This window comes from Salvelinus namaycush, chromosome 12, assembly GCF_016432855.1.
Source record: "Salvelinus namaycush isolate Seneca chromosome 12, SaNama_1.0, whole genome shotgun sequence".
NCBI classification, from domain to species: domain Eukaryota; kingdom Metazoa; phylum Chordata; class Actinopteri; order Salmoniformes; family Salmonidae; genus Salvelinus; species Salvelinus namaycush.
In genome coordinates, this window is record NC_052318.1 from 23,474,785 (window position 1) to 23,502,187 (window position 27,403).

Below are 27,403 nucleotides of genomic sequence, written 5' to 3' on the forward strand. Positions count from 1 at the left end.
AATAGTTGAAGGGAAAATAAATATGAAATATTTCTTAATTAAACATCAAACATTCACCTGACTTAAATCTCTATACTGTACATAGGAAAAAGGCAAATCTGCTTTCATAGATCAAATTTATCATTCAACTATGAAATATAGCTGATGATTTTTATGGTGTGTATGCAAAGGATTGGAGTTGGAGTTAAGCTTCAAGGAAATTGAAGGCCCACCTAATCACTGTGCCAAAACATTTAATTTGCATTGACTGGGTTACTATGGGGAAAATGGTAATTATTCCACACATGGCCACGTTTTATAAGATCACATCAATGTTAGGGTGTGGTAGGTTAAGACTAGAGCAAAATGCTGCATTCATTGTGCTCTAATGTAAGTGAATATCTCAAACCTGAAGTATTTGCTGTTCCTGATCAGTCCATATTTCTAACATTATCAATGCTGCTTTCATGAATTCAAAAAGAGTGTTTCTTCCTAATAAATGTAGCAAAAAAAGAAACGTCCCTTTTTCAGGACCCTGTCTTTCAAAGATAATTTGTAAAAATCCAAATAACTTCACAGATATTCATTGTAAAGGGTTTGAACACTGTTTCGCATGCTTGTTCAATGAACCATAAACAATTAATGAACATGCACCTGTGGAACGGTCGTTAAGACACTAACAGCATATAGACGGTAGGCAATTAAGGTCACAGTTATGAAAACTTAGGACACAAAAGCCTTTCTACTGACTCTGAAAAACACCAAAAGAAAGATGCCCAGGGTCCCTGCTCATCTGCGTGAACGTGCCTTAGGCATGCTGCAAGGAGGCATGCGGACTGCAGATGTGGCCAGTGCAATAAATTGCCATGTCTGTACTGTGAGACGCCTAAGACTGCGCTACAGGGAGACTACAGGGAGACAGGACGGACAACTGATCGTCCTCGCAGTGGCAGACCACGTGTAACAACACCTGCACACATCGGTACATCTGAACATCACTATGATCACTTGGCTACATAGCTGATGCCTGCTGGACTGTTCATTACTCCATTTTGTTTATTTTATATATCTGTCGGCCCCAGCCTCAAACTCAGGCCCTGTGTGTAGTTAACTGACCCTCTCTGCCCATTCAATGCCATTTTACCTGTTGTTGTCTTAGCTGATTAGCTGTTGTTGTCTTACCCGTTGTCTTAGCTATCTCTCCCAATCAACACCTGTGATTGCTTTATGCCTCGCTTTATGTCTCTCTAATGTCAATTTGCCTTGTATACTGCTGTTTAGGGTAGTTATCATTGTTTCATTTTACTGCGGAGCCCCTAGTCCCACTCAACGTGCCTCAGATACCTCTTTTGTCCCATCTCCCACACATGCGGTGACCTCATTTAGCATAACTAGTGCCTCCAGAGATGCAACCTCTCTTATTGTCACTCAATGCCTAGATTTACCTCCACTGTACCCGCACCCTACCATACCCCTGTCTGTACATTATGCCCTGAATCTATCCTACCACGCCCAGAAATCTGCTCCTTTTATTTTCTGTCCATATCGCACTAGACAACCAGTTTTAATAGCCTCCTCTGTTCCTCGGGTGATGTAATGGCTAACTCAGGCCCTGTGTGTCCCCAGGCGCTCTCATTTGTTGACTTCTGTAACCATAAAAGCCTTGGTTTCATGCAATTTAACATCAGAAGCCTCCTGCCTAAGTTTGTTTTACTCACTGCTTTAGCGCACTCCGCCAACCCTGATGTCCTTGCCGTGTCTGAATCCTGGCTTAGGAAGGCCACCAAAAATTCTGAGATTTCCATCCCCAACTACAACATTTTCTGTCAAGATAGAACTGCCAAAGGGGAGGAGTTAGCCTGCAAAGTTCTGTCATACTTTCCAGGTCTATGCCCAAACAGTTCGAGCTTCTAATTTAAAAAATGAATCTCTCCAGAAATAAGTCTCTCACTGTTGCTGCCTGTTATAGACCCCCCTCAGCTCCCAGCTGTGCCCTGGACACCATATGTGAATTGATTTCCCCCCATCTATCTTCAGAGTTCATTCTGTTATGTGACCTAAAAGGGGATATGCTTAACACCCCGGCCGTCCTACAATTTAAGCTAGATGCCCTCAATCTCACACAAATTATCAAGGAACCCACCAGGTACAACCCTAAATCCGTAAACATGGGCACCCTCATAGATATTATTCTGACCAACTTGCCCTCCAAATACACCTCTGCTGTTTTCAATCAGGATCTCAGCAATCACTGCCTCATTGCCTGCATCCGTTATGGGTCCGCGGTCAAACGACCACCCCTCATCACTGTCAAACGCTCCCTAAAACACTTCTGTGAGCAGGCCTTTCTAATCGACCTGGCCTAGGTATCCTGGAAGGATATTGACCTCATCCCGTCAGTAGAGGATGCCTGGTTGTTCTTTAAAAGTAATTTCCTCACCATCTTAAATAAGCATGCCCTATTCAAAAAATGTAGAACTAAGAACAGATATAGCCTTTGGTTCACTCCAGACCTGACTGCCCTCGACCAGCACAAAAACATCCTGTGGTGTACAGCCCTAGCATCGAATAGTCCCCGCGATATACAACTTTTCAGGGAAGTCAGGAACCAATACACACAGTCAGTTAGGAAAGCTAAGGCTAGCTTTTTCAAACAGAAATTGGCATCCTGTAGCACTAATTCCAAAAAGTTTTGGGACACTGTAAAGTCCATGGAGAATAAGAGCACCTCCTCCCAGCTGCCCACTGCACTGAGGCTAGGAAACTGTGTCACCACCGATAAATCCACGATAATCGAGAATTTCAATTTCTCTACGGCTGGCCATGCTTTCCTCCTGGCTACCCCAACCCCGGCCAACAGCTCTGCACCCCGCGCAGCTACTTGCCCAAGCCTCCCCAGCTTCTCCTTCACCCAAATCCAGATAGCAGATGTTCTGAAAGAGCTAAAAAAAACTGGACCCGTACAAATCAGCTGGGCTACACAATCTGGACCCTCTCTTTCTAAAATGATCTGCCGCCATTGTTGCAACCCCTATTACTAGTCTGTACAACCTTTCTTTCGTATTGTCAGAGATTCCTAAAGATGGGAATGCTGCTGCGGTCATCCCCCTCTTCAAAGGGGGTCTACCCAAACTGTTACAGACCTACAGTTGAAGTCGGAAGTTTACATACGCCTTAGCCAATACATTTAAACTCAGTTTTTCACAATTCCTGACATTTAATCCTAGTAAAAATTCCCTGTTTTAGGTCAGTTAGGATCACCACTTTATTTTAAGAATGTGAAATGTCAGAATAATAGCAAAGCTAATGATTTATTTCAGCTTTTATTTCTTTCATCACATTCCCAGTGGGTCATGGTTTACATACACTCAATTAGTATTTGGTAGCATTGCCTTTAAATTGTTTAACTTGGGTCAAATGTTTCGGGTAGCCTTCCACAAGCTTCCCACAATAAGTTGGGTGAATTTTGGCCCATTCCTCCTGACAGAGCTGGTGTAACTGAGTCAGGTTTGTAGGCCTCCTTGCTCGCACATGCTTTTTCAGTTCTGCACACAAATTTTCTATAGGATTGAGGTCAGGGCTTTGTGATGGCCTCTCTAATACCTTGACTTTGTTGTCCTTAAGCCATTTTGCTTTGGAAGTATGCTTGGGGTCATTATCCATTTGGAAGACCCATTTGCGACCAAGCTTTAACTTCCACACTGATGTCTTGAGATGTTGCTTCAATATATCCACGTAATTTTCCTGTCTCATGATGCCATCTATTTTGTGAAGTTCACCAGTCCCTCGTGCAGCCAAGCACCCCCACAACATGATGCTGCCACCCCCGTGCTTCACGGTTGGGATGGTGTTCTTCGGCTTGCAAGCGTCCCCCTTTTTCCTCCAAACATGGCCAAACAGTTCTATTTTTGTTTCATCAGACCAGAAGACATTTCTCCAAAAAGTACGATCTTTGTCCCCATGTGCAGTTGCAAACCGTAGTCTGGCTTTTTCATGACGGTTTTGGAGCAGTGGCTATTTCCTTGCTGAGTGGCCTTTCAGGTTATGTCGATATAGGACTTGTTTTACTGTGGATATAGATACTTTTGTGCTTGTTTCCTCCAGCATCTTCACAAGGTCCTTTGCTGTTGTTCTGGGATTGATTTGCACTTTTGCCACCAAAGTACTTTTATCTCTAGGAGACAGAACGCGTCTCCTTCCTGAGCGGTATGGCGGCTGCTTGGTCCCATGGTGTTTATACTTGCGTACTATTGTTTGTACAGATGAACGTGGTACCTTCAATTTGGAAAATGCTCCCAAGGATTAGCCAGACTTGTGAAGGTCTACAATTTTATTTTTCTGAGGTCTTGGCTGATTTCTTTTGATTTTCCCATGATGTCAAGCAAAGAGACACCGAGTTTGAAGGTAGGCCTTGAAATACATCCACAGGTACACCTCCAATTGACTCAAATTCTGTCAATTAGCCTATCAGAAGCTTCTAAAGCCATGACATAATTTTACAAGCTGTTTAAAGGCACAGTCAACTTAGTGTATGTAAACTTCTGATCCACTGGAATTATGATACAGTGATTATAAATTAAATAATCTGTCTGTGAACAATTCTTTGGGGATTTATTTTTAGAATTTTTGGGGGGGGGAATGACTTGTGTCATGCACAAAGTAGATGTCCTAACCGACTTGCCAAAACTATAGTTTGTTAATAAGAAATGTGTGGAGTGGTTGAAAAACGAGTTTTACTGACTCCAGCCTGTGTCTGTAAACCTCCGACTTCAACTGTATATCCATCCTGACTTGCCTTTCTAAAGTCTTCAAAAGCCAAGTTAACAAAATGATCACTGACCATTTCGAATCCCACCTTCTCCGCTGTGCAATCCGGTTTCCGAGCTGGTCATGGGTGCACCTCAGCCACGCTCAAGGTACTAAACGATATCATAACCGCCATCGATAAAGACAGTACTGTGCAGCCGTCTTCATTGACCTAGCCAAGGCTTTCGACTCTGTCAATCACAGTATTCTTATCGGCAGACTCAATAGCCTTGGTTTCTCAAATGACAGCCTCGCCTGGTTCACCAACTACTTCTCAGACAGAGTTCAGTGTGCCAAATTAGAGTGCCTGTTGTCCGGACCTCTGGCAGTCTCTATGGGATGTACCACAGGGTTCAATTCTCGGGCAGACTCTTTGCTCTGTATATATCAATGATGTCGCTCTTGCTGCGGGTGATTCCTTGATCCACCTCTACGCAGACGACACCATTCTGTATACATCTGGCCCTTCTTTGGACACTGTGTTAACAAACCTCCAAACGAGCTTCAATGCAATACAACACTCCTTCCGTGGCCTCCAACTGCTCTTAAACGCTAGTAAAACTAAATGCATGCTCTTCAACCGATCGCTGCCAGCACCCGCCTGCCCGACTAGCATCACTACTCTGGACTGTTCTGACTTAGAATATGTAGACAACTACAAATACCTAGGTGTCTGGCTAGACTGTAAACTCTCCTTCCAGACTCATATTAAGCATCTCCAATCCAAAATTAAATATAGAATTGGCTTCCTATTTCGCAACAAAGCCTCCTTCACTCACACTGCTAAACATACCCTTGTAAAACTGACTATCCTACAGATCCTCGACTTCAGCGATGTCATTTACAGAATAGCCTCCAACACTCTACTCAGCAAATTGGATGCAGTCTATCACAGTGCCATCCGTTTTGTCACCAAAGCCCCATATACCACCCACCACTGCGACCTGTATGCTCTCATCAGCTGGCCCTCACTACATATTCGTCGTCAGACCCACTGGCTCCAGGTCATCTATAAGTCTTTGCTAGGTAAAGCTCTGCCTCATCTCAGCTCACTGGTCACTATAACAACACCCACCCGTAGCACGCACTCCAGCAGGTATATCTCACTGGTCATCCCCAAAGCCAACACCTCCTTTGGCCGCCTTTCCGTCCAATTCTCTGCTGCCAATGACTGGAACGAATTGCAAAAATCACTGAAGTTGGAGACTTATATCTCCCTCACTAACTTTAAGCATTAGCTATCTGAGCAGCTTACCGATCGCTGCAGCTGTACACAGCCCATCTGTAAATAGCCCATCCAACTACCTACCTTATCCCCATATTGTTTTTATTTACTTTTGTTGTTGTTGCTCTTTTGCACACCAGTATTTCTACTTGCCCATCATCATCTGCACATCTATCACTCCAGTGTTAATTTGCTGAATTGTAATTACTTCGCACTATGGCCTATTTATTGCCTTACCTCCTTACTCCATTTGCACACATTGTATATAGATTTTTCTGTTGTGTTATTGACTGTACGCTTGTTTATCCCACTTGTAACTCTGTATTGTTGTTTATTGTCGCACTGCTTTGCTTTATCTTGGCCAGGTCGCAGTTGTCAATGAGAACTTGTACTCAACTGGCCTACCTGGTTAAATAAATGTGAAAAAAAATGGAAAAAGAAACCTGCGGGACAGGTACAGGATGGCAACAACAACTGCCCGAGTTACACCAGGAAGGCTCAATTCCTCCATCAGTGCTCAGACTGTCCACAATAGGCTGAGAGAGGCTGGACTGAGGGCTTGTAGGCCTGTTGTAAGGCAGGTCCTCACCAGACATCACCAGCAACAACGTCGCCTATGGGCACAAACCCACAGTCGCTGGACCAGACAGTACTGGCAAAAAGTGCTCTTCACTGACGAGTCGCGGTTTTGTCTCACCAGGGGAGATGGTCAGATTCTCGTTTATCGTCGAAGGACTGAGCGTTACACCGAGGCCTGTACTCTGGAGCGGGATCGATTTGGAGGTGGAGGGTACGTCATGGTCTGGAGCGGTGTGTCACAGCATCATTGGACTGAGCTTGTTGTCATTGCAGGCAATCTCAACGCTGTGCTTTACAGGGAAGACATCCTCCTCCCTCAAGTGGTACCCTTCCTGCAGGCTCATCCTGACATGACCCTCCAGCATGACAATGCCACCAGCCATACTGCTCGTTCTGTGCGTTATTTCCTACAAGACCGGAATGTCAGTGTTCTGCCATGGCCAGCGAAGAGCCCGGATCTCAATCCCATTGAGCACCTCTGGGACCTGTTGGATCGGAGGGTGAGGGCTAGGGCCATTCCCCCCAGAAATGTCAGGGAACTTACAGTTGCCTTGGTGGAAGAGTGGCGTAACATCTCACGGCAAGAACTGGCAAATCTGGTGCAGTCCATGAGGAGGAGATGCACTGCATTACTTAATGCAGCTGGTGGCCACACCAGATACTGACTGTTTCATACCTTGGTGGCCACACCAGATACTGACTGTTACTGACTGTTACATTATTCAATTTCTGTTAGTCACATGTCTGTGGAACTTGTTCAGTTTATGTCTCAGTTGTTGAATCCTGTTATGTTCATACAAATATTTACACATGTTAAGTTTGCTGAAAATAAACACAGTTGACAGTGAGAGGACGTTTCTTTTTTTGCTGAGTTTAGATGAAATTGGCAGGGACAAAAAACACTGGGAGAAAGTGAGCATGGGTACTTCTTTTTTTTTAATGTCATTATTTTTATTTTTAACCCTTTTTCTCCCCCAACTGGTAGTTACAGTCTTGTCCCATCGCTGCAACTCCCGTACAGACTTGGGAGAGGCGAATGTTGCGTCCTCCGAAAAATGACCCCGCCATGCCGCAGTGCTTCTTGACACACTGCTCGCTTAACGCAGAAGCCAGCCACACCATTGTGTTAGAGCAGGGGTGTCAAACTCATTCCACGGAGGGCCTAGTGTCTGCAGGTTTTTGGTTTTTCCTTTCAATAAAGCCCTAGACAACCAGGTGTGGGGAGTTCCTAACTAATTAGTGATGTTAATTCATCAATCAAGTACAAGGGAGGAGCGAAAACCCGCAGACACTCGGCCCCCCGTGGAATGAGTTTGACACCTGTGTGTTAGAGGAAACACCGTACAGCTGTCGACCGATGTCAGCGTGCATGCGCCCAGCCGCCACAAGGAGTCGTTAGAGCGCGATGGTACAAGGACATCCTAGCCGGCCAAACCCTCCCCTAACCCGGACAACGCTGGCCCAATTGAGCGCCGATTCTCCCGGTCGTGACCCATCCTGGGATTGAACACGGATCTGTAGTGACATCCCTAGCACTGCAATGCAATGCCTTAGGCCGCTGTGCCACTCGGGAGGCCCCGAGCATGGGTACTTTTAAAATAAAACTCCTTGACCAAAGACATAGAGCTAAAGGTTAGAAATGAGCTGATGACAGAGGGCAATTTTGTCAGATAAACCACCAGTGACAACAGCTGTTGTTGACATAAAATGTTGCTAAAGAGCGCAGGAAACATTCCTTTATTTGACAAGGCCTGTGGTTCTACTACCCATTGTCAAGCCTTGCCCCCTCTGTCCAGCCACTGTGTTGCCCCTGGGGCCTGTTAGAGAGAGCACATGAGGCTCATGAGACTCCAGATGACCCATGGGGGGGGTGTGTCAACCGAGAGATGGCCAGGCTTTCTGCGTGTCGCCTGCAGGGAATACAAGTAAGGACAACGTCTTTAATTTACGATATACTGTAGGCTTTAGCATAAGATTTGATAATGTTGAATGATGTAGGCCAAGCTTAAATAATGAGATCAATGAATTCATAGTAAGTGATGTAAGTATTGTAACGAATCATTGTTGTCTCTCATTTAGTTTGCTTCACCACACACAGCGCCGACTCTGTTTTTTTCTCCTCACGCAATCAGGTCACTGGCAGTTCAGTGTCCAGACATCCATACAAGTAGACATTTACCTACTGAGACGCCATGATCTTATTCGGAGTGGCCTGCCCCACTCATATTTTCATACGCCACACGCATTCATACTGAGACATTGCAGTTAAATACACAACAGGCAGAAAGGAGAAATTGACTTGACTTGAGTGTTATATAGTGCTCATTTTCAATGGAATACACACTGATACATTTTGACATACACTGGGCATTTTGTAGAAGCGCTTGCAACCACAATCCACTGATATGAAAAGCTGTGGGCTTTTCATGTCAATAGTATTGTTTTTGGCTAGTGAATAACCACCACATTCAATTTGATGTACTGTAATTCACATTCCCATCCATTTTCAGGAAAGATGCAGGAGTATTCAGTTACCTTGAGGAGGGAAGAGAAAGATACTATACTGGACAAAATGCTAAAAGCTTTAGTTGTGATCCTGAAACAGAATGGAAACCTCACATTGATATGTACACCATTCCCTTTCATAAAGACTTTTGTGATAGCTTCTGTTTATTATCATTAGGCCTAATATCTGGGTTAGAATTAAAATCCACACTGTCACAAATGTTAAAACACGAGTAACTTCAGTACTCCAACATGAGCTGAAAGGCCTGGTCAACAATTAATGTGGGCTAAATAAAGTCCTCTAATTCTTGGCCCTTAAGTCACTTATAAGCTCCGTACAATCTTATTGCCATAATAACATATTGAGGACATAGGGGAAGACTTGTTTGTGACCACAGTGAAGTCTTGGTTGTTCGCTCTGGCTTGCCCTGGCAGGCTTCTCCTATGAGAGGGCACAAGATCTGAGCTATAAAGTTCACCCTCACCTTGGAGCCTTAAGCAATAAGGCCCGATGGGGTGTGGTATATGGCCAATATACCCAGGCTAAGGGCTGTATCCAGGCACTCAGCGTTGTGTCGTGAATAAGAACAGCCCTTAGCCGTGGTATATTGGCCATACACCACACCCCATCTGGCCTTATTGCTTAATTATCCTATTTTCCGCAAAGTGCATTTATATGCTGGACTGGTAGTAAGGAAATTTGAGGAAATAAATTGTTTCATATTAAATCATAACAGTATGTGCTGTCTAAGATCAGCCTGCAGAAGGTTGGCTTTCTCACTGAGATAAAATGTACATGCTCTCCTACTCAGTTGGGAGGAGAAAAAAAAGCTGAAGTCCTGCAAGATCCTGTGTGGCTCAGTTGGTAGAGCATGGTGCTTACAACACCAGGGTTGTGGGTTCGATTCCCATGGGGGACCAGTATGCAAAAGTACAAAAACAATGTATGTACACACTACTTACTGTAAGTCGCTCTGTATAAAACATCTGCTAAATGACTAAAATGTAAATGCAGTTTCTCATCTATCAGAATAAATAAACAGCCTTTGTTGCTGGTCATTTCAAATAGGATTTCCATAAGTAAATCATTTGCCGATGTGAACGCTTCAACACTGTTTGTGAAATAACACAGAGTTTGGCACTCTTCAAGGTTTATTTGTGACGGTAATCAACTTCGGCTGAGAATCTTGGTGACCTTTTAGAAAATGTAGCCCTATTTGGGAGCCGGTCCAAAGATAACAATGACTGTAACAATCCATGTGACAACACCATTTTTTGAAGACCATCTGCCCTAAATGTGCATTTGAAAAGGGAAGCTGCATAAACACTGCCACATATCGTGTTCTTGGTTCATCTTTGTGTTGCAATTTCAGAAAGATGGCTTGGAAATGGTTCCAAAGCTGCATAAATATGACTGTTTTGCTTGGATCTAACTATGAAACAAGTATCAACAAGGATTTAGGTTAATAATAAAAACCATGATTTGGACTTTATTGATCATCAGCAAAACGACACCAGGCCATTTCATAGAAACCTTGCAATTCTCAGTCGGATGGATGGACAATGGGGTCCTTTATGACAAGCTGGAGACACTAGTCCATCTGTGACATTTCCTTATCATAGCTGTGCTTTACAACCCTGTGACGCCCTGGAAGTGTAACATTCAAATAAAAATGAAAACCATGCCCTGTTTCTCCTTCATTTACTCCCTTGCTTTCAACTAAACGTATTCCGTGCTTTATGGCTTCTGGTTATATCCCATTTTAGGTATGTTTACGTTTTGTGTCATGGATGGCGAACATATGTTTCAGATCAATTCCACAAACGCTTCAAAAGCCATCTTTGCGTGCATGAGTCTGGTAGCCACTGTTTGGTTCCATGTCTAGAGACCTCTAGGGCCCATGCCTCTGTTATCGGTATGGAGGCTCAGGCTGGTGAGGGGCGGGTCTATAGAGCTGCTGTAACCGCATCGGTCTGGTTGACCAGCCTCCGGGTAACTGTCCAATGACCCGTAGGTTCACAGGATGCCCATGTCCAGAGAGCGAGTTACTGGGGCTCAGGATTTGGGTCTGGCCCGGCTGGGAGTCCAGCGGAGGTAGACTGGTGTGGGTCGGGGCAGATGGCGAGGTGGTGGAGGATGGTGGCAGGGGGAAGTGGGGAAGCAGGATGGCGGGGGTGAGGCCGTAGCGGAGCTGGAAGACCCGGGGCGGGCCCTGGGCCATGAAGCCGTTGGTCCGCTGGGGTTCCGGGTTCTCGTCCCGAATCTTGTCCTCTCGCTCCTCTGGCTTTTTGGGTTTGCTGGAATTCCGTTTGGCTCGGTTGAACTCCTGGATTTTCTCGGCCTGAGCACGGCGGATGTGGTAGCTCTTCCTGGAGCTTTGGAAGGAGTCCAGAAACCCCTCCAGGGGCACGTTCCCCTCCATGAACTTCTCCAGGAGGTCCTGCAAATCAGAGGCCCACAAATAAACGGGTATCAGAAGACAGGAATTCAAACAAAAGGATTCCCAACCCCTGGGAACAGTTCAAACACAGCCCCACATGTAAACGTAGATTTCACATTAACTTATGTTTTTCCATTAATACAGTGTTCACCACACTTCCACTGGAACAGCCCTAGAATGATTGTAATCAGTCTGACTGGCAACTGTGCCCCCAGTGATGGGGAGCAGGTGGAAGACCCGTCTAGCCCAGTATGGGGGGAGTGAATAATTCATGACAGTCTAGTATGCACGCACAGCCCACCTCCCCAAACACTCTAACCTCTGTCTGAGCACAGCCAATGGAAATTACTAAATTAACAGGCAGCTACTGGCTACGCACACAAAAAAGGCTTGGGTCATTACTGTGTCTCTTCCATATCGGATCAGCGCAAATGGTCCCCACAGTACCACCATAATTGCCCTGGACACTGTTTCTTTCTTCACAGTTGCCAGCTGTAGAGGGCTTGACATAATCAACACTATGATATTACCTTCAGCCTCTGGGGCTGAAATCTGGCGTCTTCAACAGGGAGCCGCTAAAGATAGTGCGGCGATACATAAAACCAAATGGTGTTAGAAGGCTGGAACACGCAAAAGGACCCACCCTTAATGCCATACGTTAGAGAAATTGATTGTGTGAAATCCATCTCATAAACAAATGGGCTGAGGGTCGTCTATTTTTGAGAGACCCATGTTTTTTCAGTGCTGGCTAAGAGCCATCACTCAACACAGTCCTATTATGATGAGGGTCACCCAATCAATCAGGCTGACTGCTGCCCTAACAACTTTGAGTCATGGAGCCATCAATCGGGGTTGTATGAGGTGGAGGAAGCACAGTTTATTTAAGTCTGTGAGCTGGACAGCCTTGCATGGATAAATCAAAACTGTTGGAAGGATTGTGTGTGGGGGGTAGTGTCTGGAAGTAAGCCTTTCTCTTGATGGGAATGTGCTGTATAGGACTGTAGTCTGTTCACAGTTATGCATTCGGTCACCTACTTAAAGGGTTTGTGAAATGAAGGATTACAAGGACCACTTGCTAATGGATCAAGCTCAATAAATGTGTTGCGCCATGTGTTCCTCGCCAAATAAAAATGTTTTATCACCTAGGACAGTACGAGGGCAGATTAAATGTGTCGAGGTTGCACAAATTGTTTGGTAAAAAATAACCTTTCACACAAGGGTAAAAACATACCGGTATGTGCCCAGCAAACTTGACCCCGTGACTCCATTTCCATTGGCCCTGTGCGGTTGGCAAGGTGTGCACAGGCTAGCCCACACCAAGCCTAGCTACTTCATAATATAGAGGCAGAGGCTCATTAGAATATTTTGGGATGTGGTTTGCACACAGTTCTTTTTGTGCAACCATTACTGAGAGTGTTCTGTTGTGTGACGCCAAAAATATTTGATCTTGTACACTGTCAACATTGAAGTCTTTATAAAGACAAAGATGGAATCCGCAGTAGGGGGAAATTGTGCCACTGGCCGCCCCACCTCCGTGATTGTTTTTTTTTGTCAAGCTGAGGAGCGTCGTGCAGAATGGTAAAAAAAAATGCAGTATGCTCTTCTAGCACACGTGCAATGATTTCCAAGGTGAAAAAAAAGTGTTGTTTGCAGTAACTTTGTTGTTGTGATATCGCAAATGGATGTGGCAGTTTCACCATTTAAGGATTCCAGCTTTAAGTACATGTGACATATTAGACTTAACAGTTTCTCTAATAAAATGTATGAATGAAAGCAACAACTTGGTTGTCTTTGCTAAATACCTTAAAGCTGGAAACATTAAGATGGGCTAGCCACATCTGTTTGCGATATTACAAGAACAAATAAGTTACTGAAAACAACATAGGCCATATCCGAATACCCATACTAGCATACTACATACTTAAACTGCATAATATGTACTCATTGTCGCATACTATTTAGCACGTACCATTTAGTAAAAAGTATGCAGTATGCCACGGCTGCAACCAACGCAGTAGCGGCTCCTGACTGGCTGAGTAGGTGTGTGGCAGAGTGCGGGTGGATTTTTCAAAATTCCAGACGTGCATAGCATTAACCAGCCTGATAATAGCTCATTTCCAATTCAATTAATTTATCTAAACTCTGAATAGAATAGGAATGTAGTTATAGGCCCTACTCAGGCAAGTTATAGGCAGACTATCACATTCGACATATACCGTAGCCCATCTATCCTATTTAAAATGGACTGATGACAGAAACAGATAATTTGGTTCAATTTCAATATTTATTAGTGAAACCATAGTCCTGTAACATACAGTACCAGTCAAACGTTTGGACACCAACTCATTCCAAGGTTTTTCTTTATTTTTACTATATTCTAGTGGACATCAAAACTATGAAATAACACATATGGAATCATCATAAAAATATATTTTTGATTTTGGATTCTTCAAAGTAGCCACCCTTTGCCTTGATGACAGCTTTGCACACTCTTGGCTTTATCTCAATAGTAAAAATAAAGAAAACCCCTGGAATGAGTAGGTGTGTCCAAACTTTTGACTGTAACTGTATATAAATGAAATCAAATATCCTAGTACACATAAAACCTTTTAATGTTAAAATCGAAAGGCTATTGCACAGAAAAACGTAGACGTCTGCTGCATCGCAATTTCAGAAACGCCGGACAGCAACATAAAACTAACACGGAACCCAAACCGGCTGCGTATGCGCTATCGTGCATACATTTATTTTGTCCCCCTACACCAAACGCGATCACGACACGCAGGTTAAAATATCAAAACAAACTCTGAACCAATTACATTAATTTGGGGACAGGTCGAAAAACATTAAACATGTATGGCAATTTAGCTAGTTAGCTTACATTTGCTAGCTAATTTGTCCTATTTAACTAGCTTGCTGTTGCTAGCTAATTTGTCCTGGGATAGAAACATTGAGTTATTTTACCTGAAATGCACAAGGTCCTCTACTCCGACAATTAATCCACACATAAAACGGCCAACTGAATCGTTTCTAGTCATCTCTCCTCCATCCAGGCTTTTTCATCTTTGAACTTATATGGTGATCGCATCTAAACTTTCATAGTATTACCACGACCACCGGCAAAACAGTACGTCTTTCAATCACCCACGTGGGTATAACCATTGAGGAGATGGCACGTGGGTACCTGCTTCTATAAACCAATGAGGAGATGGGAGAGGCAGCACTTTCAGCTCGATCTGCATCAGAAATAGAAAGGAGTTCTATTTTAGCCCTTGGCATCGCAGACGCTCGTTGAATAACATGAATTGAATAACATGGATTTCTAAATTTATTTTGCAACGCTCGCGCACCCGACGTGTCCGGTCTGGTCAGCATGTAAAGCACTGATAATTGGGAACGAGATCAGACTGACTGCTGAAGCTTGATCCATACTTAAATAATTAAATAGGTAGCCTAGCCTACAAAACTAAAACAAACAATATCAAAATCAAAAGGCCTGATTAACATCAATAACGCAGCCACACCCAGAGTCCCCGCTGCCAACACATTCAGAAATCAAAATATGGTTTATTATTTAGTTTTAAAGCTCTGACAAAGGCCAAGCTAACAAGACACACTTTTCAATGAGAAAACAAAAAGCATACGATGCAATTATCTTGTTAATTTGAAGGAGAACAAAAACTACTTGGCCTACTATTGAACACCACCGCAGAAACATCGCTATTCGGCACCATTTAAGTAGGCTAGTTGTATTGTTTGGCTACTTGAAGAGAACTAAGGACTATTACTCGCAGCCCACCTCTTCCAATGCGGATATGCCAGATGAAGAGCCGAAATTAGCATAACATCCTGGCATTGAAGCATACTCGTTTTTAGAAAATTCACATAATATGCAACATTTTTATTTTCGCATACTGAAAATACGTCATGCGCGTGTAACGGCAGTCTAAGTCGTCCTCCTCCTCAGACGAGGAGAGGCGAGAAGGATCTGAGGACCAATGTGCAGCGTGGTAGTTTTCCATTATTTAATTAACACAAAACAAGACACTATACAAAATGACAAACCAAACTAACCGTCACAGTCCTAGCTGGTGCAGACAAAACACAAAGACAGGAACCAACCACCCACAATCCCCAACACAAAACAAGCCACCTATATATGATTCTCAATCAGGGACAACGATTGACAGCTGCCTCTGATTGAGAACCATATTAGGCTGGACACAGAAACAGACGAACTAGACACACAACATAGAATTCCCACCCAGCTCACGTCCTGACCAACACTAAACAAGCAAAACACATAAGAACTCTGGTCAGGACGTTACAGCGCGATGGCGTTGTTTCCCGCTATTCGTTAATTTCGGTAGCGCATCCCCATATCTAATTGATCAGCTGTTGTCAAAGCCAAAAGTATTATGACATCCGTGCATAAGCAAAGTTGCATCAGCCCAATGTAGGCAGCCTATACATTTCAGACCGCATTGGGCCCACGTCGTGCCAATGTGGGCATGTTTGCTGGGTAGTGTATAGGTTGTAGTATCGAGCTGAAAGTACACTGAACAAAAATATAAACGCAACATGCAACAATTTAAAATACTTTACTGAGTTACAGTCATATAAGGAAATCAGTCAATTGAAATCAATTCATTCATCTATGGACTGGGCAGGGTCGCAGCCATGGGTGGGCATAGCCCCCCCACTTGAGAGCCAGGTCCACCCATTCATTAGTCCCTAATCTATGGATTTCACATGAATGGGAATACAGATATGCATCTATTGGTCACAGCTACCTTTTTTTTAAAGGTAGGGGCGTGGATCAGAAAACCAGTCAGTATCTGGTGTGACCACCATTTGCCTCATGCAGCGCGACACATCTCCTTCACATAGACTTGATCAGAGAAATAAGCTTTTAGAGAATATTTCTGGGATCTTTTATTTTAGCTTGTGAAACATGGGACCAACACTTTACATATTGCATTTATATTTTTGTTGAGTGTAGATATATCAAATTGAAGCTTTAGGTTACTGAGGTATTTACATCTTTCAGTAAACCGTGACGGTTAACCTGCAGTACACATTAAAAAGTAGCTGAATATACACATTTATGTAAATGTAGGCACATGCTATAATTCATCAAAGGTAGGCCTATATCTGTAAATCCACCCAACCATGTCAGTGTTTGAGTGTTACATTTCCCAGCACTGTAAACATTATCAATATTCCCTGTCTTCCTTCACGCACAGGTATTTGCGGAATATCACACGTACTAAGATGAAGCGTTAGGGGGGGTTCTGTGCTATGGCTCATGGTAAAGACCCTTGAGCAGGCTGTGTGGAATACAGAGCGTTATTAATGAAATGTGATGTGGACATACAGTATAGGCTAGGCTATGGGGGTTGGGGGAGTCCTTTCATTCTGGAGAGAGACAACTGAGGGCTGTCACATGACTCCTGCTCCATTGTGGCTACCCGGTTTCTCTTGGGATGCATGGGCTGTCGATTGATTTGAACAGTGATTACACTATTGCTCAGTCTAGGTGGACATTTTTGGAAATGGAGCGGATCATCCCCATGTATGGATTTCTGTTAACTGTCTGGTTGTCAATAACATTGTGTGTTTAATGCGCAAATTAACATTTGAAAGACCCTGTTCTTTTGAAATCAAAAGGTCTAGGCAAATGCTCTCTTTCAAACTGTAGACATTTCTATTGAAATCGTGAGCAGATAGATGTAGTATAGTGCACAGAAAACATTTTTTTTTTTTTTATCTCACTTGAAAAAGGCAACCAGTACAGTGTGGATCATAACTCCTGCATTCTTGAATACTCAAGTGTGCATGAGTTTCATGGACTATTCCTAGAACAAGCAGTAATCTGTCCATCTTTACCGGAGTGCAGAATGAACAAAAGTGGCCTGGCTGTTGACTGGCATGGAGGCTTTTCAATTATACTACACTAGTGCTGACAATGCAAAGAACACACTCAGTTGTTTATGCTAAGACTAAACATTAGAGTTCAGGCTTTGGATTTACCTCAGACTGTTCCTCAGCACGCGCCACATCTTCCTGGAGAAGATTCTGTGCTGTCTGGAGGCTGTGCTTCTGTATGTCGGCCTCTGCAAGGACAAAGAAACATAATTTATTCACAGGGAATGACAGTGACAGAGGGAACAGTTAAGAAAAAGAGCCTACCAAAAGAGTGACTTATGACTAGCTCAAGACTGAGGGTGGTTTAGTCACTGAGAAACCAGGTGAGATTAAATTATTTAAAAACAAATAACCTTTCAGGGAATGAACATTATTTCAAAATCGGACCTCTGAAATGAAAATGGATGGCCCTGCCTCCAGCAAAATATATTTGACCTAAACCCTCTCTGAATGCTTGAAAATAAAACAAGTGACCCTCCTCTATACCCCAAAATAATAATTTCAACAAAATGGATTGCAGAGAACATGTCTACCGTTTACCCTCACTTGTTGGACAGACCAGAGCCTTAAATATGCAGATTTAGAAACGGTTCTTCATACTGTAAGCATTACATGGCACCGCAGGAATTCTGATACACAGGGCTGCAGGCCAGAAGGTTGTGGCTCATGGTAAAGATCCTTGAGCAGGCTGTGTGGAATACAGAGCGTTATTAATGAAATGTGATGTGGACATACAGTATAGGCTAGGCTATGGGGGTTGGGGGAGTCCTTTCATTCTGGAGAGAGACAACTGAGAGCTGTCACATGACTCCTGCTCCATTGTGGCTCCCCGGTTTCTCATGGGATGCATGGGCTGTCGATTGATTAAATCTGAGACATCATTAGGAATCTGGGAATGGTACTTTGAAAAGTTAGGCCTACCTTAACCCAATGAGAGAAGGTCACAAGTGATTCCCTAAAAGCTATCTGGGTTTAAACCTCTTCTATTTTACAGAGAGTCAATCAATCTATCACATTTATTTATAAAGCCCTTTTTACATCAGCAGATGTCATAAAATGCTTATACAGAAACCCCAAACCGCAAGCAATGCAGATGTAGAAGCACGGTGGCTAGGAAAAACTCCCTAGAAAGGCAGGAACCTAGGAAGAAACCTAGAGAGGAACCAGGCTCTGAGGGGTGGCTGAAGTGAATAGCTTAATCAATTGCTAGTGACATAATTTTATTTTTTCCCAAGCAAAGTCAGCCTCTGAATGTCTAAGACACGAAACAACGATATCCCAATATGCATCGGAATCACATCTTTCCCGGGTATTTTACAGCTTGTTTCGCAAACCAAAGCACTGTTATAGATCACATTATACACTGAGTGTGAAAAACTTACTTGTTAAATTACTTGTTAAATCCACTTCAATCAGTGTGATGGGCACACATCGATATATAGCTTAGCAACTAGCAACTAATTCTAAAACCCCTGAGAAATATTTAAATTTCATCAATTACAAATTACATGTCCATCCCCTGGACTGAAATTGAAAAAGTATGACCCTTCCCCATTTTCTTCCAGGTATCCATTCTGTACATTTTGATCCGTCCATTAAGGGGTCTACACGATTAACGTGCGTAGATCTACAGTACATGCATGCATGTTCGTGGGTGGAGTCGTTCCCCAGAGAGGAAGTCCGCCTTGTGTAGTGTATATCCACTAGGGGCTTAGGGAACCAGAGAAGCTACCAAGCAAGAGGAGCCGAGGAACTCTTTTTCAATCTAGCTAGCGACGACGTTTGAACTTCCGGATCCGGTGTTATATGCCTGTTTACAAATGCTAGCTACATGTCAGGCTAGTCTGGTGTTCAATGCTTTACGATACAACTTTTTAGCCACAGAAGCAAACATGTCTCTTTTTGAATTGCTTTTGCTAGAGCTTGAACAGCAAGAGATTGAACTGCTATTACTACTCAGGAGAAGAAGAAGAAGAAAGAAAAAACTGAGAAAATGGAGAATACACGTCTCTTGTACAACCTATGCGAAGCATTGACAAGGAAAGACATGTTCAATACTTTCATATGTCGGTTGCCAGATTTGACGACTTGCTTCAGCGGCTTTCCCCTTACATCTCGTACGAGAGAACTCACAGCTTGCCCGTAATTGCTGCACAAAGGCTGTGTGACCCTTTGGTTTTTGGCGAGTGGCAGCACACGGACAAGTATCACTGCAAGTTATAATTTATAAGCTAGGAATCTCAACAGTTTGTGCCATCGTCACGGAAGTGTGCCAGGCTATCTGGCATGTCTTGAAAGAGGATTTTATTTGTTTATCCCTCCATAGTACAATGGGCAGAAATCTGCAGAGATTTTGGGGATCGTTGGAATTATCCGTATTGTGCAGGAGCTGTTGACGGAAAACATGTTCGGATCCAAGACCTGGCAAACTCGGGCAGCGATTACTACAACAAGGGCTTTTTCTCAATGGTCCTGATGGCAGTCTGCGATGCAAGGTACCGGCCATATCCAGTTAAGATACGCATAAATACATGCAACTATACACATATGATGTGAAAATAGTACCAATATATACGTTGCAATGATATGTCTCACATGAAAGTGATCTGGTATCTCAATAAAAGGATGGGGGCCTATGTCCAAAGCATACAGTTGAAGTTGGAAGTTTACACATACACTTAGGTTGGAGTCAGTAAAACTTGTTTTTCAACCACTCCACAAATGTCTTGTTAACAAACTATAGTTTTGGCAAGTCGGTTAGGACATCTACTTTGTGCATGACACAAGTCATTTTTCCAACAATTGTTTACAGACAGATTATTTCACTTATAATTCACTGTATCACAATTCCAGTGGGTCAGACATTTACATACACTAAGTTGACTGTGCCTGTAAACAGCTTGGGAAATTCCAGAAAATTATGTCATGGCTTAAGAAGCTTCTGATAGGCTAATTGACATAATTTGAGTCAATTGGAGGTGTACATGTGGATGTATTTCAAGGCATACCTTCAAACTCAGTGCCTCTTTGCTTGACATCATGGGAAATTCAAAAGAAATCAGCCAAGTATGGTTCACAAGTATGGTTCATCCTTGGGAGCATTTTCCAAACGCCTGAAGGTACCACGTTCATCTGTACAAACAATAGTACGCAAGTATAAACACCATTGGACCACGCAGCCGTCATACCGGTCAGGAAGGAGACGCGTTCTGTCTCCTAGAGATGAACGTACTTTGGTGCGAAAAGTGCAAATCAATCCAAGAACAACAGCAAAGGACCTTGTGAAGATGCTGGAGGAAACGGGTACAAAACTATCTATATCCACAGTAAAACAAGTCCTATATCGACATAACCTGAAAGCCCGTTCAGCAAGGAAGAAGCCACTGCTCCAAAACTGCCATAAAAAAGCCAGACTATGGTTTGCAACTGCACATGGGGACAAAGATCATACTTTCTGGAGAAATGTTCTCTGGTCTGATGAAACAAAAATAGAACAGTTTGACCATAGTGACCATCCTAATGTTTGGAGGAAAAAGGGGAATGCTTGCAAGCCGAAGAACACCATCCCAACCGTGAAGCATGGGGGTGGCAGCATCATGTTGTGGGGGTGCTTTGCTGCAGGAGGGACTGGTGCACTTCACAAAATAGATGGCATCATGAGGTAGGAAATGTATGTGGATATATTGAAGCAACATCTCAAGACATCAGTCAGGAAGTTAAAGCTTGGTCGTAAATGGGTCTTCCAAATGGACAATGATCCCAAGCATACTTCCAAAGTTGTGGCAAAATGGCTTAAGGACAGCAAAGTCAAGGTATTGGAGTGGCCACCACAAAGCCCTGACCTCAATCCCATAGAAAATTTGTGGGCAGAACTGAAAAAATGTGTGCGAGCAAGGAGGCCTACAAGGATGCCTACAAACCTGACTCAGTTACACCAGCTCTGTCAGGAGGAATGGGCCAAAATTTGCCCAACTTATTGTGGGAAGCTTGTGGAAGGCTACCCGAAACGTTTGACCCAAGTTAAACAATTTAAAGGCAATGCTACCAAATACTAATTGAGTGTATGTAAACTTCTGACCCACTGGGAATGTGTTGAAATAAATAAAAGCTGAAATATCATTCTCTCTACTATTTTTCTGACATTTCACATTCTTAAAATAAAGTGTTGATACTAACTGACCTAAGACAGGGTATTTTTACTAGGATTAAATGTCAGGAATTGTGAAAAACTGAGTTTAAATGTATTTGGCTAACAGGCTGACCAGACCGGACACATCGCGTGCGCGAGCATCGCAAAATAAATTTAGAAATCTATGTTTTTCAATTATTGCACCCACACTGCTCGTGCTCGTCAACGAGCGTCTGCGTTGCAAGGGCTAAAATTGAAGTCATTCCTATTTCTGAAAGTCCTGCCTCTCCCATCTCCTCATTGGTTTATAGAACCAGGTACCCACGTGCCATTTCCTCATTGGTTATACCCACGTGGGTGATTGAAAGACGAAATGTTTTATGCCGGTTGTCGTGGTAAAAGTGTAGATGCCAATCACCATATAAGTTTAAAGATGAAAAAGCCTGGAAGGAGGAGAGATGACTAGAAACGATTCGGTTGGCCGTTTTATGTGTGGATTAATTGTCGGGGTAGAAGACCTTGTGCATTTCAGGTAAAATAACAACTCAATGTTTATATCCCAGGACAAATTAGCTAGCAACAGCAAGCTAGCTAAATAGGACAATTTATTTAGCAAGTGCAAGCTAACTAGCCATACATGTTTAATGCTTTTCGACCTGGCCCCAAATGAATGTAATTTGTTCAGAGTTTGTTTTGATATTTTAACCTGCGTGTAGTGATCGCGTTTGGTGTAGGGGGACAAATAAATGTATGCACGATAGCGCACGCGCACAGCCGGTTTGGGTTCCGTGTAAACTTCCAACTTCAACTGTATCTACTGTACTCTATACCATCTACTGCATATTGCCTATGCTGTTCGGCCATCGCTTATCCATATATTTATATGTACATATTCTTATTAATTCCTTTACACTGGTGTGTATAAGGTAGTTGTTGTGAAATTGTTAGATTACTTGTTAGATTTTACTGCAAGGTTGGAACTAGAAGCACAAGCATTTCGCTACACTCGCATTAACATCTTTTAACCATGTGTATGTGACCAATAAAAATTTATTTGGATTTGATATCATGTACAAAGCAGTACAACTTTACTGTACTGCACAAAAATCCCCAGTAAATTACCCACCACCCTAATGTATGTATGAATGAGAAAGAAAAAAAGCACACAACAGTTTTTGCGGTGAGACAAACAGGAGACGTTGATCAGGAATAGACATCATCCATTGTACCATGACATCGTAGACGGCCTTTGCTGGACTCTGTTGCTGTTTCTGTAACTCCTGGTGCAGTTTATTTAAGTCATCCACCCACTGCATAATGTCAGTGTCCAAAGGATCCTCAGCTGTCTTTCTCGGAGAGATGGGTCAGGGAGATGGGGTGGAGGTTGATGGAGTTGCATGGCAGAGGGCACAGGTGCGCCTGGACAGTGGGTTGGGTGTTTGTGAGAAGGGCCTAGGTGTTGGAGAGAGGTGCCGGACAGGTGATGAACCAGGCTGGGGAGATGATGAATCAAGGGGCGATGAACCACCTGTAGATGGGCCCTCATCTCCATCTCTGGACTGTCCAAAACATCACCCACATCCAACAAGTACAAGCACATGGCGAATACATTAGAATACAATGCAAGCAATCTTAAAATATCTCCATGGGCTCCATGGAGTTAAAATGGATTTCATAAACATCTCAATCTAATTAACACACACAACACACCGTCTGTTTTCTGATGTTTGAACTTGCCATCATTATTATAACACAAGCACTGAATATTTCCCACTTACAGTTTCCCCCATCCAGAAAAGAGCTGATGTCATATGTTCTAACTAGGTCTGCTAAACATAAGATCACAAACACCCACACACATAATGTACAAAAGGACTCGGTTGCATAACGACTACATACTGTATCTGGCATATCGGTGTCTGTCTGTTGATGTTTCACGTGAACACAAAGCCAATCTAGTTGTCTGAGAATCGGTGGGACATACACCACCAGCAGCCCCACTCCTCTTGCCAAATTCACTTTTCAGATTGTGAACATACCAGTTCCGAATCTTTCTACATGTTTCTTTGATATCAGTATCGGTGTTCAAATTTCGTGATATCTCCCTCCAGCTGTTGACTTTTGCTGGCTTGTCCGAATATAACCGCATCGAAGGGTTGTAAAGGTTCTCCTATTGTCTCATCGGCTCGCACAGACGCTCCTCCAAACTGGACATAGACAAAATTGCACTTAGCAAATCTCAAATAAAAAAGGAAGCTTGCAAGTAGTAGAAGCAAAGTAGCAGACCATCTGTTCTGTGTTTACACCAGAAGGGATACCGGAAAATATATGACGTAGACACAGGGGCGGGGACTTACATTGCAAAACCAACTTAATACTGCCCCTCAGTATTCGCAAGGAATGATACGTCGGGTCTCAATTTCCAGGTATTACAAGGAACTGCCTCTTTTGTGGCGCAAAACGACATTGCAACACTGCGCTACGTTCCGTTGGCCCTGTTTGCGTATTGTCTGTAGTCCCCTTTAGGGGTGTGTGAGGGGCTGGGGAGCTGTAAATGTTACCTGTGAGTAAACATTTAAAAACATTGAGGTTTGCTCAAATTAAGAAAAGCCTCTAGCTCTTCTCTCTCAGCCTGTCAACACGAGAAAGAGGCATCCTCACACAGCAAGGCTCCACTTCCATTGAATAATGTTTGCAGTGTCATCGGTAGGCCCCGGGGCAGGGGAATAAGGCAAACACAATCTATTAGCTCAACCCAGCTGATGAAAAATGGGGGCTTGTCCCTTGACGTGTAGCTTTGCTGTTACTATGGAAACGTGTCATCATATTAACGTGCCCTCATTTGTTTACGGCCGCAGGGTAGTAAGTGGCCCAGGCAAGTTGGCCAGCGTAACCGTGGAGCTAAGAAAGGTCACGGTGATGACACTATCTTTCTGCACCACAGAGAGAAGCCCCCACCCTTGTATCTAGACAGATGGAGCTAAAAATGCAGGATATGCAAAGACCAGCCCAACAGCTGTGGCAAACAGGCCTACTGTTATTCAGAAAATGCATAATAGCTAATTGTACACAGATCTCCTTGTTTGTCCAGCCAATTAGTGGTGTTTTCAGCATAGTTTTAGTTGAACATGTCTCCACAAGATGTTCCCTTTAACATGTCACTTCAGTTGACCTGTGATAATGGATTTTAGCATGCTAATGATTTATACAGAGCACCACAGGCAGTGTTCACACAAAAACAACAAACCATAGTAAACATTCCAATAACAAGCCCATGACAACTCTGCACCTACGCCTCCGTTCATGTCTCCATTGCCTGAACATGAATAATCCAAACCAACATTAAGGCCTCTTCTGGCAAGAGCTGTGTGAACATGTATCTTCAAATGCGTGAGAACCATGCATGTGGGAAATGGTGGGGCGAGGCGTGTCACGTGCATGACCCTGTGCTACAGATGTTGGGGTGTAATGGGAGGAGACATCAAAACACTACAGGAGCAGCTGCATGTGACCTACATTGAGGGCAGAAATAATTCAGCAGGCCTGAAGGGTAACTGGCTAACACAATAGCACTAGCGGTAGCGGGTCCACCTCTGGGGGAAATGGTGTGGGGGGGGAGCAACACCACCCCCAACCTCTGGGAGTGGCGGTTGGCGTGCTGACACCCACAGCAGAGGATTTAGGATTTTGCACATTTGAAAAGGTCTGTTCTCCAAGCAAGCCAACAGAAAGAAGACCGATTTTATGATTGAACTGCAGCTGACATTGTCTCTTGTCAATGGCTATTAGATAGCATTACTGCTGACTGGTATGCCTGCAGCACTGCATATAGACACCAATGCAAGGACCAGGCTGTATCACATTTGGCTGTAATTGGGAGTCCCATAGTGCGGCGCACAATTGGCCCAGCGTCGTCCTGGTTTGGCCGGGGTAGGCCGTCATTGTAAATAAGAATGTGTTCTTAACTGACTTGCTGTCACGATCGTTTGAAGCATACTCGGACCAACGTGCAGCGTGATCTGGGTTCCACACCTTTATTTAGTGAAACGCACAAAACAATAAAGCAAGAACGAAACGTGATGACAATGGAGTGCTGACATATAACTACCCATAAACAATATCCCACCAAACACAGGTGGAAAAAATGCTACTTAAATATGATCCCCAATTAGAGACAACGATAGCTAGCTGCCTCTAATTGGGAATCATATCAAATCAAATGTATTTATATAGCCCTTCGTACATCAGCTAATATCTCGAAGTGCTGTACAGAAACCCAGCCTAAAACCCCAAACAGCAAGCGATGCAGGTGTAGAAGCACGGTGGCTAGGAAAAACTCCCTAGAAAGGCCTCTCCAGTACGCCTTCACAGCCCAGTACGTCCTGTGCCAACTCCTCGTAGTCACTGTGCGAAGTGTGTTAAAGTTCCGGTACAATTGATGCCGGCTTTACGCACCAGGTCTCCAGTGCGCCTTCACAGCCCAGTACGTCCTGTGCCAGCTCCACGCACCAGGCCTCCAGTGCGCCAACATAGAAAACACCAACATAGAAAACAAAACTAGAACCCCACATAGAAAATATAAACTAGACTAACCCCACAGTCACGCCCTGACCTACTCTACCATAGAAAATAAGGACTCTATGGTCAGGACGTGACAGTATCCCCCCCCCAAAGGTGTGGACTCTGGCCGCAAAACCTGAAACTAAAAGGGAGGGTTGGGGGGGTGTCTAGTGTCGGTGGCGGCTCTGGTGCAGGACGAAGAACCCTCTCATCCCGTGGATCCGCTAGCATCGGAGGCGGCTCTGGTGCGGGACGAAGAACCCGCTCATCCCGCGGATCAACCATCTTTGGTGGTGGCTCTGGTGCGGGCTGAAGAACCCGCTCATCCTGCGGATCCAGCCATGGACCCAGGCTGAACACTGTGCCTGGACTGGACCTAGATGCCGAGGAAGGCTCCTGCCATGGAGCGGGACTGGACACCGGCCCTGGCCTGGACATCGGTGCAGAGGAAGACTCCTGCCATGGAGCTGGACTGGACGCCGTGTTTGGACTGGACATCGGCGCAGAGGAAGGTTCCTGCCTTGTAGCTGGACTGGACGCCGTGCTCGGACTGGGCATCGGCGCAGAGGAAGGCTCCTGCCCTGGAGCTGGAGGTTCTAGACCGTGGACCGTCGCAGGAGGTTCCGGACAGTGGACCGTCGCAGGAGATTCCGGACCGTGGACCGTCTCAGGAGGTTCCGGACTGTGGACCGTCGTTGGAGGTTCCGGACTGTGAAACGTCGCCAGAAGCTCTGGACTGTGAACCGTCGCCGGAAGCTCTGGACTGGGACTCATCACCAGATGCTCTGGACTGGGAACCGTCACCGGAAGCTCTGGACTGGGAACCGTCACCGGAAGCTCTGGACTGGGGATCGTCGCCGGAAGCTCTGGACTGGGGATCGTCGCCGGAAGCTCTGGACTGGGAACCGTCGTCTGGAAGCTCTGGACTGGGAACTGTCGCCGGAAGCTCTGGACTGGGGAGACGCACTGGAGGCCTGATGCGTGGGGCCGGCACAGGTGGCACCGGACTGGTGACACACACTTCAGGGCGAGTGCGGGGAGCAGGCACAGGACGCACCTGACTGGGAAGACACACTGGAGGCCTAGTGCGTGGAGCCGGCACAGGTGGAGCCAGACTGGTGACACGCACTTCAGGGCGAGTGCGGGGAGCAGGCACAGGATGTACCGGACTAGGGAGGCGCACTGGAGGCCTGGTGCGTGGAGCTGGCACAGAACTAGAACCCCACATAGAAAATATAAACTAGACTAACC

General features: G+C 44.4%; 1 protein-coding gene and 1 long non-coding RNA gene across 2 annotated transcripts in view; both read right to left on the minus strand.

Moving 5' to 3' along the window:
• Nucleotides 1-10,479: 10,479 nt before the first annotated feature.
• LOC120056503 (vacuolar protein sorting-associated protein 37D-like) overlaps nucleotides 10,480-27,403 on the minus strand; it is a 49,831-nt gene continuing 32,907 nt past the window's right edge. Inside the window, exons 3-4 of the mRNA XM_039004680.1 lie at nucleotides 17,569-17,651; nucleotides 10,480-11,535 (exon numbers count right to left, since the gene is read on the minus strand). Of these exons, the coding sequence (XP_038860608.1) occupies nucleotides 11,005-11,535; nucleotides 17,569-17,651 (614 nt within the window). The 3' untranslated portion in view covers nucleotides 10,480-11,004. The remainder of the gene's footprint in view (nucleotides 11,536-17,568; nucleotides 17,652-27,403) is intronic.
• LOC120056504 lies at nucleotides 22,625-23,900 on the minus strand. The gene is made up of 2 exons (XR_005477804.1): nucleotides 23,632-23,900; nucleotides 22,625-23,151 (listed from the first exon to the last, which is right to left on the minus strand). It is a non-coding gene; the product is annotated as an uncharacterized LOC120056504 (long non-coding RNA).